The following is a 16,350-nucleotide window of genomic DNA, read 5'->3' as shown; positions in this document are numbered from 1 at the left end:
CCTCACTCTGTCACCAGAGTGGAGTGTAGTGGGGCAATCATGGCTTACTGCAGCCTCAACCTCCTGGGCTCAAGCGATTCTTCCACCTCAGCCTCCTGAGTAGCTGGGACTACAGGTTCCCACCACCATGCCTAGCTAATTATTTTATTTTTTGTAGAGACAAGGTCTCTCTATGTTACCCAGGCTGGTCTCAAAACTCCTGGGCTCAAGTGATCCTCCCACCTCAGCCTTCCAAAGTGTTGGGGTTACAGGTGTGAGCCACAGCGGTAGGTGCTGGCCAGCAGTCATCTACTCTTAAAGTTAAGGCAGTAAATACAGTTCACTGACTCATTTAAAAACATTTACTAATGTGTTTACCTTAGTTTCAAGGATGTTACAACATCCTTGAAAACAGACCTCAAATCCAGCTCACAGTAAATTCAAGAAGCCTGAGCAAAGGCCAAATACAGACTCCCGAATTTTTTTATTGTAAAGTAGAGAATACCTCATACTGAGTTCGTCTTTCAGATAATCTGAATTCTTAACCTTTTCTCTGACTAGAAATGATTGCTAATATTTATCTTAAAAGGTACAGCCAGATTTTAACATTGTCTTACCCTACCACTTTTCCTTATGGTTGCTGAAGAGATGCTGCCAGTAGAAGTAGGAAATACGACTCCTGAAAGCAGCTTCTTAGGTCAACGCAAAGTTATCTAGCAATGGTTTGTGAAGCATATGCACTCTAAGACTAATCTGCCTTGTGTCACGTTTACTCTCCTGAATAACAGCTACAGAAAGTGTTTACATTTTACTGAAAGGTGATGTAAGTAACAATCAATAATCTGGCTACATTTTGTTCTTTACTATGGAGAATACAGCATTTTTAAGGATGACTGATTCAAGTATGGATGAACCCAATTTAAATTCTTACCTTTTCACTTTCTGTATCCAGAGCTGATGTGGCTTCATCCAAAAGCAAAATATGAGGCTGTCTAACAAGGGCACGAGCTATGGCAATGCGTTGTTTCTGGCCACCAGAGAGCTGAGTTCCTTTGTCTCCTACTCTAGTGCTATATTTCTGTAAATAAGGTTTTGTTGTTATGAAAGTAGAACTGAAAGTAAAGTTCTAACAGCTTGCTTATAGAAAGTAGAATAGACGATTCTATACACTCCAAAAATTTAGGTTCAGAAGCTAAGAATGGTTCATGAATAATTAAGGAAAGAACAGTAAAAAAGCCCGAAATGGCAGGTTTACTATCTATTTGAAAATAAATGTTTGGGCCTTAAGATATGTTTTAGTGTAAACAGGTCAGCATTTTAATGAAGAAGAATATTGTTGCAATGTTAGTATCTTCCATCTTCTGGTTTCGTTACATTTGGGACAAAGACTGGCAGGAGAAAGGAAATTTGATTTGAACAAAGTATTCATAATAAAATAATTGAAGCTCATCTTACTTGTAACCAGCAGGTGACACTCTCTGCATGATTTTAAATTGAGGAAAGACATTCTTGGGATGTTAGCCTTTTAGTGTCTGTTTTTATGAAAGTATCTCCAACACTTAAACAATTTTAATGGATGCTACTTAAAGGATTCCATTTTGATATCTAACTTTGAAAATGAACATCTCCTTTTTAAACATTTTTGTTGTGAGAGTGCTCCAAAAATTCTTCCCATATTGTTTCCCACAATGGATAATTGTCACCAACTATTCACTGTGATGATAGGGACAGCAGTTAAAGGTTACTCAGGAGAGAGCAGAAACAGGAGTGACTGCACTTGTAACCTAGAAAACAATACTATCTTATTATTTCCAAGCCCTTGCCAGGCTGAAATTTTAGTACAGGGTTGCCTATTTTTATTTGCTATATCTGGCGACCCTAGTTTTGTGGCACTCAGCCCTGGGTTTCCCCCTGTAAATAGAGGGAGAAGATGCCAGATGAGGTTTTGGCAGATGCTTGGGACTGGCTCTACCCCAGAGCTGTGGCTGTCTCAGAAGGCAGGAGCATTGAAGTGTGTCTCATGTGAGTGGAGGGTTTACTAGTTGCACTCTTGATATAGTACTGATCCTGTTGAGGCAGATAAAGGCAGTGCAGCAATCTTACAAGGAGGTAACAAAACCAGCCACCTACAGGGTAAGGTAAATCCTAGTATTAATCATGTAGGAGAAGTGGATCCTTAGGTAATAGGACGTAGGGGGTTTACCTTTTCTCTCCTGGTCTAGACACTGAGAAAGAGAATTATGGTGTCTACGGGTGTGTTCTGTGTGACAGATTAGAGACCAGGATCCCAGAAAGGTTGAAGTCCCTGTGGTAGACAAATGTCAGAGGGGCAAAGTATATTTAAGAAGATAGATAATAGTTACTCTCTGTGTTTGTGTTTTATTAACCCCTAGCCTAGTGGTTCTCCAACTTGAGCCTGCATCAGTATTACCTGGGCTCTTAAAACATGGATTGCTGGATCTGCAGTCCTAACAGGTTCCCAGGTGATGCTGACATGTGTCTATACTCGAGAACCACTATCCTCTCATCAGTAAAGGGGATTGGAGCTTTCTGTTTTACATGTTTGAGCCTGGAGAAGGGTAAATTATCTAGTGGGGCTAGACTGTGAAAGGAGAGTGGGAGACAAGGCCACCTCCCTGGGACTTAATGAGATTGGTGTCAGCAGTTATCCGAAGAAGAGCCTGTGGAAGAAGGGAATCTTGAGAAAGAGAGCCACCTGGTGTTGCTTGCCTGCCTCAAGAGGAAACTGTCTTCCCTGCCGGGTTGAGGCTCCTGAGCTTTGTTTTAGGGGGCACTTCCTTAGAATAAAGAGTATAACTGGTGACAATGGGTGAGGTAGATTACCTAGGTTGAGAAGCACTTCAAAATATAAGACCTAACTTTTGCAGCAATGTGGATGCAGCTGGAGGCCATTATCCCAAGCAAAGTAATGCAGGAACAGAAAGCCAAATACTGCATGTTCTCATTTATAAGTGGGAGCTAAACATCAGGTACTCATAGATGAAAAGTGGCAACGATAGAAACTGAGGACTATTAGAGTAGGGAGGGAAGGGGGGTAAGTGTTGAAAAACTACCTATTGGGTTATGTGCTCAGTACCTGGGTGACAGGATCATTTGTACCCTGAAACCTCAGCATCATGCAATATACCCAGGCATAATAAACCTGTACACGTACCCCCTAAATCTAAAATAAAGGTTGGAAAAAATCTAATTTTGGACTTTTAATACAGGTTGAGCATCCATAATCCAAAAAATTCAAAATCTGAAATTCTAAAACTTTTTGAGCACCAACATGATGCCACAAGTGGAAAATTTCACACCTGATCTCATGTGACAGGTCACAGTCAAAACACAGTCAAAACTTTGTTTCATGCTCAAAGTTATTAAAAATTTGCATAAAATTGCCTTCTGGCTATGTGTATAAGGTATACATGAAATATAAGTGAATTATATATATGCAAATATTCCAAAATCCAAAACACTTCTGGTCCCAAGTATTTTGGACAAGGAATATTCAACTTGTATTCCAAAACAAAACAAAACACAAAAACTAATATACAGGACCTAAGAGGGCTTAAGAGAGGGTGAGAGGTTCCATTTATCCAACTTCCTAGGAGGAATTCAGAGGACACCCATAGGACAATAGCCCAGGGAGCCCTAGAAAAGATTTCAACCATTCACTGTAAACAAAGTTTGGGGCCCATGAAATGTATGATGATGAGAGATTACATGATACTATGGTCACCTTAATGGCTCAACCCTTATTCAGAAAGAGCACTCTTTCTGGCATGGGTTCAGCCCTCCGGACTGGACTGACTCCACAGTGAGGTTTGAGGCTTGGGAGAGAGCTGCAAGAAGGAAGAAGGAAGAGAAATAGGGGAGAGACATGGGGAGAGACAGTCATGCCTACTTCCTCAGCAGGCCAGAAGCAGCATGTGCAGGTGGAGACCCAGACTCTGTACTTGGACTTGAAGGGAAAGGCTTCCCAGATATTGTACTTATCCCTAAGGCTGAAAAAGGTGGAGCCTCAAGCCTATAGCTTTGGATCGAGACAATTGTTCCAGTTCTCCTATCCCAGAAATGTTCCTCTCTCCTAAACCCGAAGTGGTTGAACACTTTCATCCCTTCCTCACAAGGTGGGTCAGGTGATCAGGTAAAGATAACATCTAACCCAAATAGGAAGTGTGGCCAGATGCTTGTATACAGGTAAGGGTGTGATTTGGTTGCTAATTTCTCTTCACTTCTGGGAAACCAGCCCCTTATAAATCAAACTGTAGGCCAGGGAGGCTGCCACATGCTCCCAGGCTGTTTATTTGGAGAGAGACTTACATTAGGCAGTGACTCGATGAAGGCATGTATGTTGGCTTCCTTGGCTGCCATCACAATCTCTTCCTGTGACACCACCCGGCTGTTGTCTCCATAGGCAATGTTCTCGGCAATGCTGCAGTCAAACAGGATGGGCTCCTGGGACACGATGCCCAGGTGTGCTCGGAGCCACTGAACATTCAGTCGCTTTATTTCTTTGCCATCAAGCAGCTGAAAACAAGAGTTCACAGATCAACTTCAGGACCAGCACACTTTGAATGTAGCACAATTAACATCATTATTTCTTACAATGAAACTGCCAAGTTACTGTGAGATTAAGGAAAAGTTTGTGTGACTAAAATTTGGATAGTTAAGGTTAATGCAACAAGGTTATAATTGTATGCTTTGAGGAACTGTCATGTTTCCTGTGTTTCAACCATGGTTTCTGATGTATGCATGCGGTAGGCAGAATAATGTTCCCTCTCCCACAAGACATCTATGTCCTAATCCCTGGATCCTGTCAATCTGTTATGTTACACGGCAAAAAGAAACTAAAGTAGTAGATGTAAGGTTGCTAATCAGCTGACTGTAAAATAAGATTATCCTGAATTATCTTGGTGAACCTAATGTAATCATAAGGGCTCTTAACTGGAGAAGAAGGAAGGAGGAGAGTTCAGCAAATGCAGTGTGAGAAAGACTCAACCAGCCACTGCTGGTTTTGAAAATGGAGGAAGGGGCCACAAGCAAGAAAACAGATCATCCTTTGGAGCCTCTAGAAGGAACACAGCCCTCCTGACACTTGATATGAACCCACCGAGACCTATTTTAGACTTCTGACCTCCGGAAGTGTAAAGTCATAAATTGGTGTTGTTTTAAGCCACTGAATTTGTGGCAAGTGGTTATAGCAGCCACACTAATACGATGCCTAATACTTCTGAGATGTATCCTGACAGCCTTATTCTTAAATCTCCATTTTTCAGAGACACAGTGCCCAGGATTAGCATAGAAATAAATAACAACTATGACCACATAGTAGGTTTGCAGGTCAGGAACTACAGGGGATGGATAGGTGAACAGGGGTAGGGAAGGGTGAATGGGGAAATCCTCAATACTGAGCCAGATGAGTAGGAACAGAGAGCTGCCCTTTCTCTATAATCTGGCTCCCTGGATTATCTTGCAGAAGACTGGGGAGGGCATCTTACAGCCTTGCTGATAACAAGCCCTACTCTGATGCAAATATGTCTGCCAGATAGGTCTGCTTTGCAAGAGAATTTTCTGGCATTCAAGTGAGACAGCTGTTCATCCCTTCTGAAGAAGGCACCAGTGACTCAGCTTTGAGCTTTTCTAATAGTAGTGACAAGTGTGTACTGAGCCATACACTCTCTGTATCCCATGTGCCTGGCTGGGTGGCTCAAGGGGACAGCTGGCTAGCAGTAGGGTACAATCTTTGCTACAGGAACATGGCTTCTGCTTGTGACACTGGCAGGTGCAGGGATGGAAGCTCTCCCATAACCTTATTAGTTCCAAGCTGAGTTGCCATGGAGACTATTCCACACTTGTATGCTGCAGGCTTCCTTACAATGTTAATAAATGAAGGTGGAAAGTAGAGGGTGGAGAGAGACAGTAAAAGCCAAACAAGGATGTGGCTAAGCAGCAGATCTTGTTAGATAAAACACTGTACTTGAGAAGTGGAAATTTAAGGAAAGGAGGAGTTTGGTTTTTGCTTTTGTTTTTGTTTTAATTTTCCAGGTTTATACCCCTGGGAGGAAAACAGACACTGCCTAACTAATATAATCACAGGCAAATCTGAATGATCTCAGCAAGTTATAATGAGTTTCTTCATTACACTGAATACACTCTTGGGCCTCCTCGTCCCTGCATAATACCCTAGAATTGCAAACTATTTAAAACCTGTGTTGACTGAAGAATTCTTTCTTTAAGTAAAGCAAGTTTAGATGCCTAGAATGTAAAACAGATCAAAGAAGCAGAGCTTCTTTGGCTGAGGAATGGTGTTGGTCTGAGGGAAGACCAAGGAACCCTGGGGAATCTATGAGAAGTGCTCAAAAAATCCTGGCCTAAATAAAAATATAACTAGGAAAGTAAACATATTGGCAAGAAATAATGAAAGGCCAGATTAAAATGATTGGCTATCTCTATTATAGATTGTTAAATCTATTGCTTGCTTTCATTAGCGCAAAAATGTAAGTGTTAAATGTGTATTCTTCTATGCATATTTACTGTGAAATAATAATTGATTTTTAAAAATCAAGCACTGACAACGTTGCAGGTTCTGTGATAAGCATGTCTCTTACAGTCTCTTGTTTAACCTTCACAGCAACACTTATAAGGTCACTGTGATGTGAATTCCCATTTTACTGATAAGGAAATGAGCAAAGTTAAGTAACTTATACAAGGTCACACAATTAGTAATTGGGGGAAAATCAAGACTGGATCTAAACACTATAGGTTGGGTTTTGGTAACACTCATACCTCACAACTGAAAGATATTTTGTGTCCCCCCTTGAAAGGGGAATGCCCCCATCTTGGCCCAGGCACTTCTTGGGTTATAACCAGACAATGACAAGCAGCTTCTAACTGTATCCCAAAGGGGGCTCTGACTGTTGTATATGGGAGAGACTGGAAAGGGGAGAAAGGAAAGGTAAGGGGAAGACTCAAAGCAGGGGTGATTTAACAGTGACGCTGATGAAGGTTAAGCTTCAAGAGCCCTGAATTACGTGTAAATTCTGGGAAGTCAAACAGTTTTCTGGGGGGTAGGGAGGCAAGGCTGTAGTCAGGAAGCTCTTCCCTGTAAGTGTTGATGATAAATTGCCTAAAAATGAAAGGGTCCAGAATCTTTAAGCTTCCAGTATTTGGTTATGATTTTTTTTCATTTGAAGTAAATATCCACTTTTGTATCTAATTTTGCATTCACTTCTTTTTTTTTTTTTTTTTACTTTAAGTTGAATCCCTACAATTGTATAACCTTCAGGTCCCTCAAAACTTGGAGGATCCTCCCATCTTCACAATTTCATAGCTTAATTATTCAAGACTCCCCACAATTTAACCTAAATCTTTCTTCAAATTTACCAGTTCAGTGGCTCTCGAGTGATGGTTGGCATCAGAATCACCTTGGAATATTATAAAAATAAAAGGCCAAACCCTAGCCTACTTGAATAATCCAGGCTGGCTGTGTTTTTTACTAGCTCTTTAGGCCATTCTAATATTCACCGAAGCTTGAGAACCACCACTTCAGGTCAATGTTTTTCAACGTGGGATTCGAGGTCCACTGACGGTCACGAGAATTTCCTGACTTCAGGGGGTCCTCAGGGTCCAATTCTTTCTTTAATTCTTATGCTCAAATCCACAGACTCATTTTTACATGGCAATAAAAACTAATTAGTAGTAATCCACTGAGTTATTCAGGGCTACTCATTGATGTCCATAAACAAAACTTTGTACATTTACTAGAGTTTATTGTAGACACTTTCTGCTAAGAAGTCTGGCTGCAGTGCACCATCTGGCAGTATTTCCAAGCCCTAGTGCAAATGCACATGAGAAGATAATGGATATTCCTGCAATAAATGAGGACACTTTGTTTTCAGTGCATTATCAATAATGTCTTGGGATGCTTACTGTCCTATGCACTTAGCATTCATTTTCATATACTTCTGTGTCTGACCTTTTATACATCAAGGGACTAGAAGGCTAAAAACTATTTCCCAGTTTCCCTTGGTTCTGGAAGTAAGTCAGGGTCTACCAGGGAGATGCACAGTGTAAAATCTGGGAGGTAGACACCAGCTCTCCTTCAGCAGCCTTGGTAAGCTAACGGCTTAACTCATCTTTGGCAGACAAGAATTTCTGCAACAGCCAGATTCTAGTCTCGTGTCTTTAAATTTGGAACAGCTGTGACATCAGCATAATTTTCTGCAGCTTCTTGGTTACAGAATCACAGCTGCAGTGCTGTGATTTGGAAGTCTGGGAGCAAGTAGCCTCCTTTTCTTTTACTCTTCCAGCCCTTCCAAAGATTTTGTAAGCATGTAATTCCCTTTATTAAATAATTATCTACTTGAAATACCTAGTGCAGTTTCTGTTTCCTACTCTGAACTGTAACTGATGCTGTCCATGTTTTATTATGTTCTGCTTGTGTTTATATACTTGCAGAATAATCATTAATTATTCCTTATTGTATCATTATTGTGCTGTATTGTATTGTTGTTTTCAACTCCAACATTTTGTTATCACCAAGTGTTTTTCCCACTGGAAAGTGACTATGAGTACATTAGTGGATGGTGACATTTTAAAATCTTTCCTACATGAGTTTTCATCAGAAAAGTTTGAGAACCACTACTCAAACTAAACTCTCATTTCAGCCAAAGTGTCCTATTTGCTGCACTGGGAACTGCATCACAGCTTGTATTTTCTCTTACATTGAATGTCATCCCTACTGTTGACCCATATGCAAATCCCTATCTCTTAAGAACTAGCTCTATGCCTATCTCCTTTAACTCACAAAAGTATATGCCCCATCTCCTCAGTTAAAGTATTTGAGGGCAGATATTATGCCCTACAATTCATTATAGCACGATCTTTAACACACCACTTAATAACTGTCTGTTGAGGGCCATAATCAGTGTCTGAGAGCTAACATTTCCTCCTCTAATTGCTTTGGCTGTCAGCGACGTCTTTATTTAGAGTCCTGTTTTTAAGCTCACCACAAAATTGAAGGACACAATCAGAGTTCACAGAAAATATAAAGCAAGAGAGTAAAAGTAGGGAACAAGCTTGTAATGATTTAAGAGTAAACTGAATAAAGGCATAACTGTCTTTGAATACAATAACAAACATTTATGAGTAAGAGTGACTGCTGTGAGGAAGTAAAAAGAGTCCTAGACTAAAGATTGAAAACTCTCTTTTCATTTGAGTCATTAAATGCTACTAGCATCCATACACAGCGGGTGGGCATCCATCTGACTTGTACCAGCAGGCGTCCATTCTGATTGGTCAGTGTCCATGCTGTTCCCATTGTTAAGAATTTTAAATATCACTTCTCAGTACAACTAATTACATGCCTACATAATGAAAATGTCTTGCTCTTAATTCTATTTCTTCCTAGTTTGTCTTCTTTCCTATCCCCCATCATAGTCATTTAAACTCACTACTCCCTGCCAGACACCTCTCTCATCCCCAGCAACTAAGACAAAAGGGCATACTTCCATGTTCTTTATACATTTCCCAAATTTGTTGATTCTACTTTTCTTTCCTTAGATGATGTTTCAATGCCCTCTCTCCATCAATGATTTTTTCTCATCCCCAGCCATAAAAATGCTCAAGAGTTCACCCCCTAAACATTTTCCCTGGACTCTGCCTCCCCACTCAAGTGCTGTCCTTATTTGCCTTTCTTTTACTTTCCATCTTCTTGATAATCTATGCTCACTTACATCTCCATTTCTCCCCCTAACCATACTTCAGCCACCTTAACTGTTTCCTACCATCACTACTTCACTAAGAATATTTTAAAATGTCAGAAATAGCCCATTCATTGCTAGATTCTATCATGTCTTCTCAGTCTCCTCCTTACCCAATCTCTATACCATCTGTCATTGCTGACCACCTCCCTTTCTTTGAAACAGTCTCCATCCTTGGCTTTCATCTCACTCCTTGTACCTGTCCTGTATCTTTCTGGCTACTTCCATTTTTGTTGGTTCTTCTCAAGTCAGCTGAAACCTAAGTACAGCAAGGGAGACGGGTGGTACAAAGGGTGCTTGCAAAGGAGGGTAGAGGGGTAGTGTTGAGGGGAGCCTGGAGAAGTTGGCTGGGACAGATGACACCACTTGGAGACCATATTTAGGCTGTCAGACTTTATCCAAGTGGGACTGTTGTTTAAAGGTTTGAAAAAACATGGCTTATAGTTGAGAATTAAATACATTCAGACATTTGGATGATGAAAACCTGAACTGAGCTAAATGTGAAAGTGTGCTCACCACTTTCCCTGCCAAGGGGTCGTAGAACCGCTCCAGGAGCTGGACCACCGTGCTCTTCCCACAGCCACTGCTGCCCACCAGGGCCAGCGTCTGGCCCTTCTTCACCTCCAGGCTCAGTCCCTGAAGCACTGGGATGTCCGGTCGGGTGGGATAGTTGAATACAACTTCACTAAATGTGACATTTCCTTCCAATGTGTTCTACAATGAGAAGAATAACAGTAAATTTGAATGCTGCAATACTGAAAATAAAGTGTATAGCTAACTCTCTCGATTACCAGGTGTCAGAAGATAATTAATTTGTGTCACAATTGGCTTCACTTCAAACTGCTAGAATTTATTCATTTTAATTTTATTATGTATTTATTTTTTATTTTTTTGAGACAGTCTCACTCTGTCACCCAGGCTGGAGTGCAGTGGCATGATCTCAGTTCACTGCAACCTCCACCCCCCAGGTTCAAGCAATTCTCGTACCTCAGCCTCCCAAGTAGCTGGGATTACAGGCATGTGCCACCACATCCAGCTAATCTTTTTTTTTTATTTTTATTTGAGATGGGGTTTCACCATATTGGCCAGGCTGGTCTCAAACTCCTGACCTCAAGTGATCCACCCACCTCGGCCTCCCAAAGTGCTGGGATTACAGGCATGAGCCACTGTGCTTGACCTCAGACTGCTAGAATTTAATAAATGAGATCTAAAAGAGTAAAAGCTTTCATAGCATGTGTTGTTAAGACAATATGAATATGCAATACAGCTACAATAACTCAAATCTGTTCCTCAGGAATACAGTAACTTACATACAATAAAATCTGATAATTTTTATCAGATGTTGCCTGGACAACATAACGAGACCCTGTCTCTACAAATAATTAAAAAATTAGCTGGGCATGATGGCATGCGCTTGTGTTCCTAGTTACTTGGGAGGCTGTGGCAGGAGGATCGCTTGAGCCCAGAAGGTCAAGGCTGCAGTGAGCTATGATCATACTACTGCACTCCAGCCTGGATGACAGAGTAAGACTCTGTCTCTAAAAAAATTGTTTTTAAAAAATATGATTAATAGGTTTTGCTTATAAAGTGAGCAGTATTTCTATTTCCCTATAACCTTTGCTATGTAAAAGTACTGAATGTTGATGTACATTATTAGCAGTTATTGAAAGGAATCTGTGATCTAAGAAGTTTTATTTTATCATCAGCATATTTGAAAGTACAAATTTTATTAAGTTTCCACTTAAAATACTTTCATTCAGGAGTCAGGAGTAGATCAAACAGTTGAAACATCAAACTCACCGGCTTTAGGCCTTCTGTGCTGTAGCTGTCAATCAAAGGGGTTTTTTCAATGATCATGATGATGTGGGCTGCTGATATTTTGGCTTTGGCATAGTCAGGAGCAAATGAACTGACTTGCCCCACGGCCATGGCACCAAAGACAACAGCTGAAAATACTCTGGAAAGCACAAACACAAAACATGTGCACAGCATTACGATCACAATGCTAGAAAGCTGACACTCCTTTTTTTTTTTTTTTTTTTTTTTTGAGGTGGGGTCTTCCTGTGTTGCCCAGGCTGGAGTGCAGTAGTGCAATCAGAGCTCACTAAAGATATGATCTCCAGGGCTTAAGCGATCTTCCCACCTCAGCCTCTGTAGTAGCTGGGACTGCAACTGTGCATGACCACACCAGCTAATTGTTTTATTTTTTGTAGAGATGGGGGTCTCCCTATATTGCCCAGGCTGGTCTCGAACTACCGGGCTGAAGTAAACCTCCTGCTTCAGCCTCCAAAAGTGCTGGGATTATAGGTGTGAGCCACCATGCCTGGCCAAAAGTTGACACTTCTATAACCAGAGAGCTTTGCCTCTAATAGTTATAAAACAGATGTTAAAAATAAAACAAACACATTTCCTTATAAGTTCATGTCAATGTGATAGATTGATTGCAAAATGGCCCATTTTTTTTCCACCTCTCTCTGTATCCTCATCCTCTTGCACTGTGACCTTTGCAGCAGCCTTTGAATCTGGGCTGGCTTTGTGACTTGCTTTGGCCAACAGGATATGGTGGAAATCACTTTTGCCAATTCCAAGCCTATGAATCAGGGGGACTTATATGCTTTGTAAGCATGCATGCATGTGTTCTCTCTCTCTTTTCTCTCTCTCTCTCAGAATTCTGCCACTGTCTCAAACCCAGGCTAGCCTGCTGGAGGATGAGGCACACATGGAGGAGAGCTGTGTGAATCCCAACCAACCAGCTACAGACACAACCCACTACAGACACATGAGTAAGTCCAGCTGAGATCCACTATGCCTAATCCAGATCAGTAGAACTTCACAGCTAACCCACGGGTTTGTGGGTAAAAATATGTATGTCTCTGAGGTTTAGTGGCTGGTTGTTACACAGCATTATTGTGGTGATCAACAGCGGGTACAGTCAGTGATGTTGGAATTACATCAGATTCTTAAAAACCTATGAATTGTGCAACAAAAAGAAAGTTTCTTACAGAACCAGATATCATGTTGCTCTTAAGATGCACTGACGTTCTTATCTATGACATGGGAATCATAGCAACTTAAAGTTGGGAAGGACCTTACAGGTATCAAGTCCAGCTCTCCACGTTCGTGCCTGGACACCTCCCCTAAATTGGCTTCCATCCTCTGTTTTAGGAAGTAGCATGTTTGATTGTCTATTGTTCAACAGTTCTTTTTCAAACTGAAGAAAAAATTTACTTCCTTTTGCATAAGACAGGCCTACAAGTCTTGAAATATTGCTAAAAACTCCTTTGATTCTTTGATAACTCCTTTCACTGCCCTTCTCTAGACACATTTATTAATATGCTTTTTTTAAACAGCAAGCCTGGAACAGACATAATACTTGGGAACCCTCCCAGAATACAGGGAATTCATTGCTTTCTTTCCTTTGGACTCTATGCCTATGTTTATGTAGCATATTGTGTCACTAGTCTTTGTTTGTTTGTTTGTTTAACTAGCACTAAATAAAATACACTGATAGTTAATCTTGGACTTGTGATCATTTAAACCTATGGGACCTTTTTATAATGCACTGCTCTTCAGATAGGTCTTCCTTTTCCTTAACTTGGAAGGTTGATTTTGCAAACCTAAATGCCCCAATGTCAGCAACTTTCATCAATTCAATTTTTTGGAGTAAAGCAATATATCAAATAATTATCTAATCAAAGCCCCAATGCCAGTGATACTTGGTTTTGATCTCTAGGTCATAATCACAAATCGCACCTGCATATCATTTGTCCAATGTACATCTTTAATGGAAATTTAGACGTCTATTTGGGGGTCATCCTGAGCAAACTGTAATGCATGAACAACTCAATGTTTAAAAAGGACAGAAATACTATACTAACACATTACACTGCCAGGCTTATATGATTCTGGTTTAAATATAAAACTATATTGCCACTAATTATGTTATGCTATCAAGAGGCAGAATCTTACCCACCTCCACTCTAGAAGCTCAGAAAGATTGCACATACTTTTGACCACCAAACTGCATATTTGGGTAATTTTGTAGTATAATTGCTTCAGGCTTATCTTCCTCTGACCGAGGTACAATTATCTACATTCAGAACAATGTAGCAGAAAAATCCCAATATAACTTTTCCTTTGTCATTTCTGAATTCATTTGGCTCTTACTTTTCAACTCCTCTCTTATCAAGGGAAAGTAAACCTATCCTGGAATCGCCAAAGGCTTGCAGAACTTAGTACAACACATCTGTACTTTACTTGCTCTGTAAGAAAGTCCTTTAAAAGGAGCCAGTCAGACTCCTTGCTCAGGGCTAGGCTTCTTCCCAAATGCCAAGGCCTTCTCAAAATCTCTGAATGGAATCACTCCACCCAGTCACAGATTTGGAAAGGTCAGCTATGTGTGAGCCAGCTATGAGGAAAGAAGTTCCTCCTCCTCCAAATGAAAGGGGGTGCTTCAATGGTGGCACATGAAGACTCAGAGGCAAAAATGCCACTTGAGGAATCACCAGAATCTCTTCATGAGGCTTCACAGTAGGGTTTCCTATCTAGACATGAAGCATGTTCATCCCAGTTTTATTTTTAGAGTTTAACTAAATAATAGCCCAATACTTACAACAGAACATCCTCAAAGCTCATGAGTCTATGTGCCACCAAGTAGGCTCCAAACCGGAAACATCCAGCATAGGAAAAATACATCATTGCCTGGGTGAAGGAAAACGTAATTCCAAAGATGTGTGCTTTCCTCAAAGAGTTTCTGAAAAGAAGATATTTGAAAACTCATTCCACTTTCATTTCTCAGTCCTTAAAATGTAACTTTCGATAGGTTGGCAGTAGGGCACAGAGGCATGACCAACAAAAATGGGTTTCGTTTCCAAAGAACTAAGTTTGGTCCTCACTTTACACTTAACAGTTATGCAAATTTGGGAAACTGCCTAACCTCTGAGACTCAGTGTCTTTATCTTTAATGTAGAATTAACTACACCTCAAAGTGTTGATGTAAAGAGAAGATAATCCAATGACTGTAAAGAGCCGGTTAGGGATCAATAAGTAAAAGTTATCTCCCTTTTCCCCCACTTTTGGACACACAACATGGAAGTACTCTATGTAAATATTCATTCCACACACGTTTACCCAACACCTACAAGGTGCAGGGGCCATGATGGGTTGACATAGAGGAAACAGGCATGTTCTTGACTTAGGAGTCCTGACTTGAGTTGAATTACTATTTATGCATTGGAGGTGCCTTATGAATAATCCGTTATAGGATTAAATGAGAAGCACTAAATTCTTTGGGGGTCTTAGAGAAGGCTTTAAAAAGGGGTTGACATTCTAGAATCATGATATGGATCCAGCTCAGTGATATGGAGGTGTGGGTGGGGGCAGGTTAGCAAGTGGGCAGCCCTGGGCTTCCAATCCCTCCTGCTACCAGATCAACTCTGCTTTTATCTTCATCACATAAGAAGATTTCAAATAATTTTTTTTTAGACAAAAAGGCTCTACCATCATTTTTTTAAAATAAAAGCTTAAAAATCCATCAATAAAGTCCAGCTCTCTCCTTTTATTATAAGAAACAGACTCAGAAAGGTTGGACTTGCTTATGTTCACACCACTTATTAGAGCCCTCACTGGGATGACTGTGTTAAAGGAAGAAGGTCTGCACTGGAGAAGGGGTAAAAAGCAGAAAGACAGGTAAATCCAAGAAGCACCATCCTCTCTGTGTCCCACAGGTACCTCAAATTTCAGGTTCCATAAATAACTCATTTTCAACTAGAGCAAATTACAGAGTCATATCCTAACTGGACATCAGATAGTCATTCTCAGCATCATATCTCCCTCCCTTCTCATCAGTGACCCATTCTTACAGGTTCTACCTCAGAGATGTCCCTGCCTTAGTTCAGGGTCTTGTAATTTCTCTCCTGCATAATTACAACTGTTTCTCAATGGGTTACCTTCGAGTACTTTCTCCACTTGCTCCCTACCTTCTAGCCAAAGTAATCCCTCTAAAAACAAATATGATGATTGAAAAATTATTCACACTCCCCTCCCACTCTTCAGCGGTTATTACCTGTATGGTACCTGCAAACTCTGAGCATACATATGTTCAAACTTCTGCTCCTGAGTCAAAGAAACAACGGTTCGGAAGTTTTCTATTGCTTCAGTAGCGATCTGTAACAGACAGCACCGATCACCAAGAGGCACAAGGGTAAACAGTGGTGATTAATTTGAATTCTATAAAACAGACTAATGAAAATAATTTTATGATTACATATTTATTATTATGTATGAGCATTTTCTCTGTAGAAAAAGATACTAAGTAATTTATCAAACTGAGTTATGGATCTGGAAGGAAGATTGACTAATTCAAACTTCTCCTTTGCAGAAAGAGAAGCTAAGACTTAAATGGATTGAGGCATTGCTTAAAGCCACATAGCTTTACGTGGCTTCGCAAAATTAACCAGAGAACTCACAGTACTTCTATTGCAGTGCTCTTTCTTCTATGATGATCACATTTTAAGTTCACAGTTATTTTACATTATTTTTGAAATGTGATGTTTATATTTTTCTCTTTATCATTGCTATTTGTGACAACTGAAGAATGTTT

The 16,350-nt window shown here is 40.4% G+C and overlaps 1 protein-coding gene and 1 long non-coding RNA gene across 2 annotated transcripts in view; one reads left to right on the top strand and one right to left on the bottom strand.

Moving 5' to 3' along the window:
- Window positions 1–16,350, bottom strand: part of ABCB1 (ATP binding cassette subfamily B member 1) — a 106,996-nt gene that overhangs the window by 1,137 nt on the left and 89,509 nt on the right. The window contains exons 22-27 of the mRNA XM_024249653.3: window positions 15,814–15,914; window positions 14,362–14,502; window positions 11,550–11,706; window positions 10,266–10,463; window positions 4,309–4,515; window positions 911–1,057 (exon numbers count right to left, since the gene is read on the bottom strand). Coding sequence (XP_024105421.1) covers window positions 911–1,057; window positions 4,309–4,515; window positions 10,266–10,463; window positions 11,550–11,706; window positions 14,362–14,502; window positions 15,814–15,914 — 951 coding nt within the window. The remainder of the gene's footprint in view (window positions 1–910; window positions 1,058–4,308; window positions 4,516–10,265; window positions 10,464–11,549; window positions 11,707–14,361; window positions 14,503–15,813; window positions 15,915–16,350) is intronic.
- LOC129060430 (uncharacterized) overlaps window positions 8,227–16,350 on the top strand; it is a 43,418-nt gene continuing 35,294 nt past the window's right edge. Inside the window, exons 1-2 of the long non-coding RNA XR_008527145.1 lie at window positions 8,227–8,313; window positions 12,417–12,532. This is a non-coding gene — a long non-coding RNA (uncharacterized LOC129060430). The remainder of the gene's footprint in view (window positions 8,314–12,416; window positions 12,533–16,350) is intronic.

This window comes from Pongo abelii, chromosome 6 (genome assembly GCF_028885655.2).
Source record: "Pongo abelii isolate AG06213 chromosome 6, NHGRI_mPonAbe1-v2.0_pri, whole genome shotgun sequence".
Classification (NCBI taxonomy): domain Eukaryota; kingdom Metazoa; phylum Chordata; class Mammalia; order Primates; family Hominidae; genus Pongo; species Pongo abelii.
Note: the sequence above shows the minus strand (reverse complement) of the source record. Positions and strands in the feature narration are given on the sequence as shown.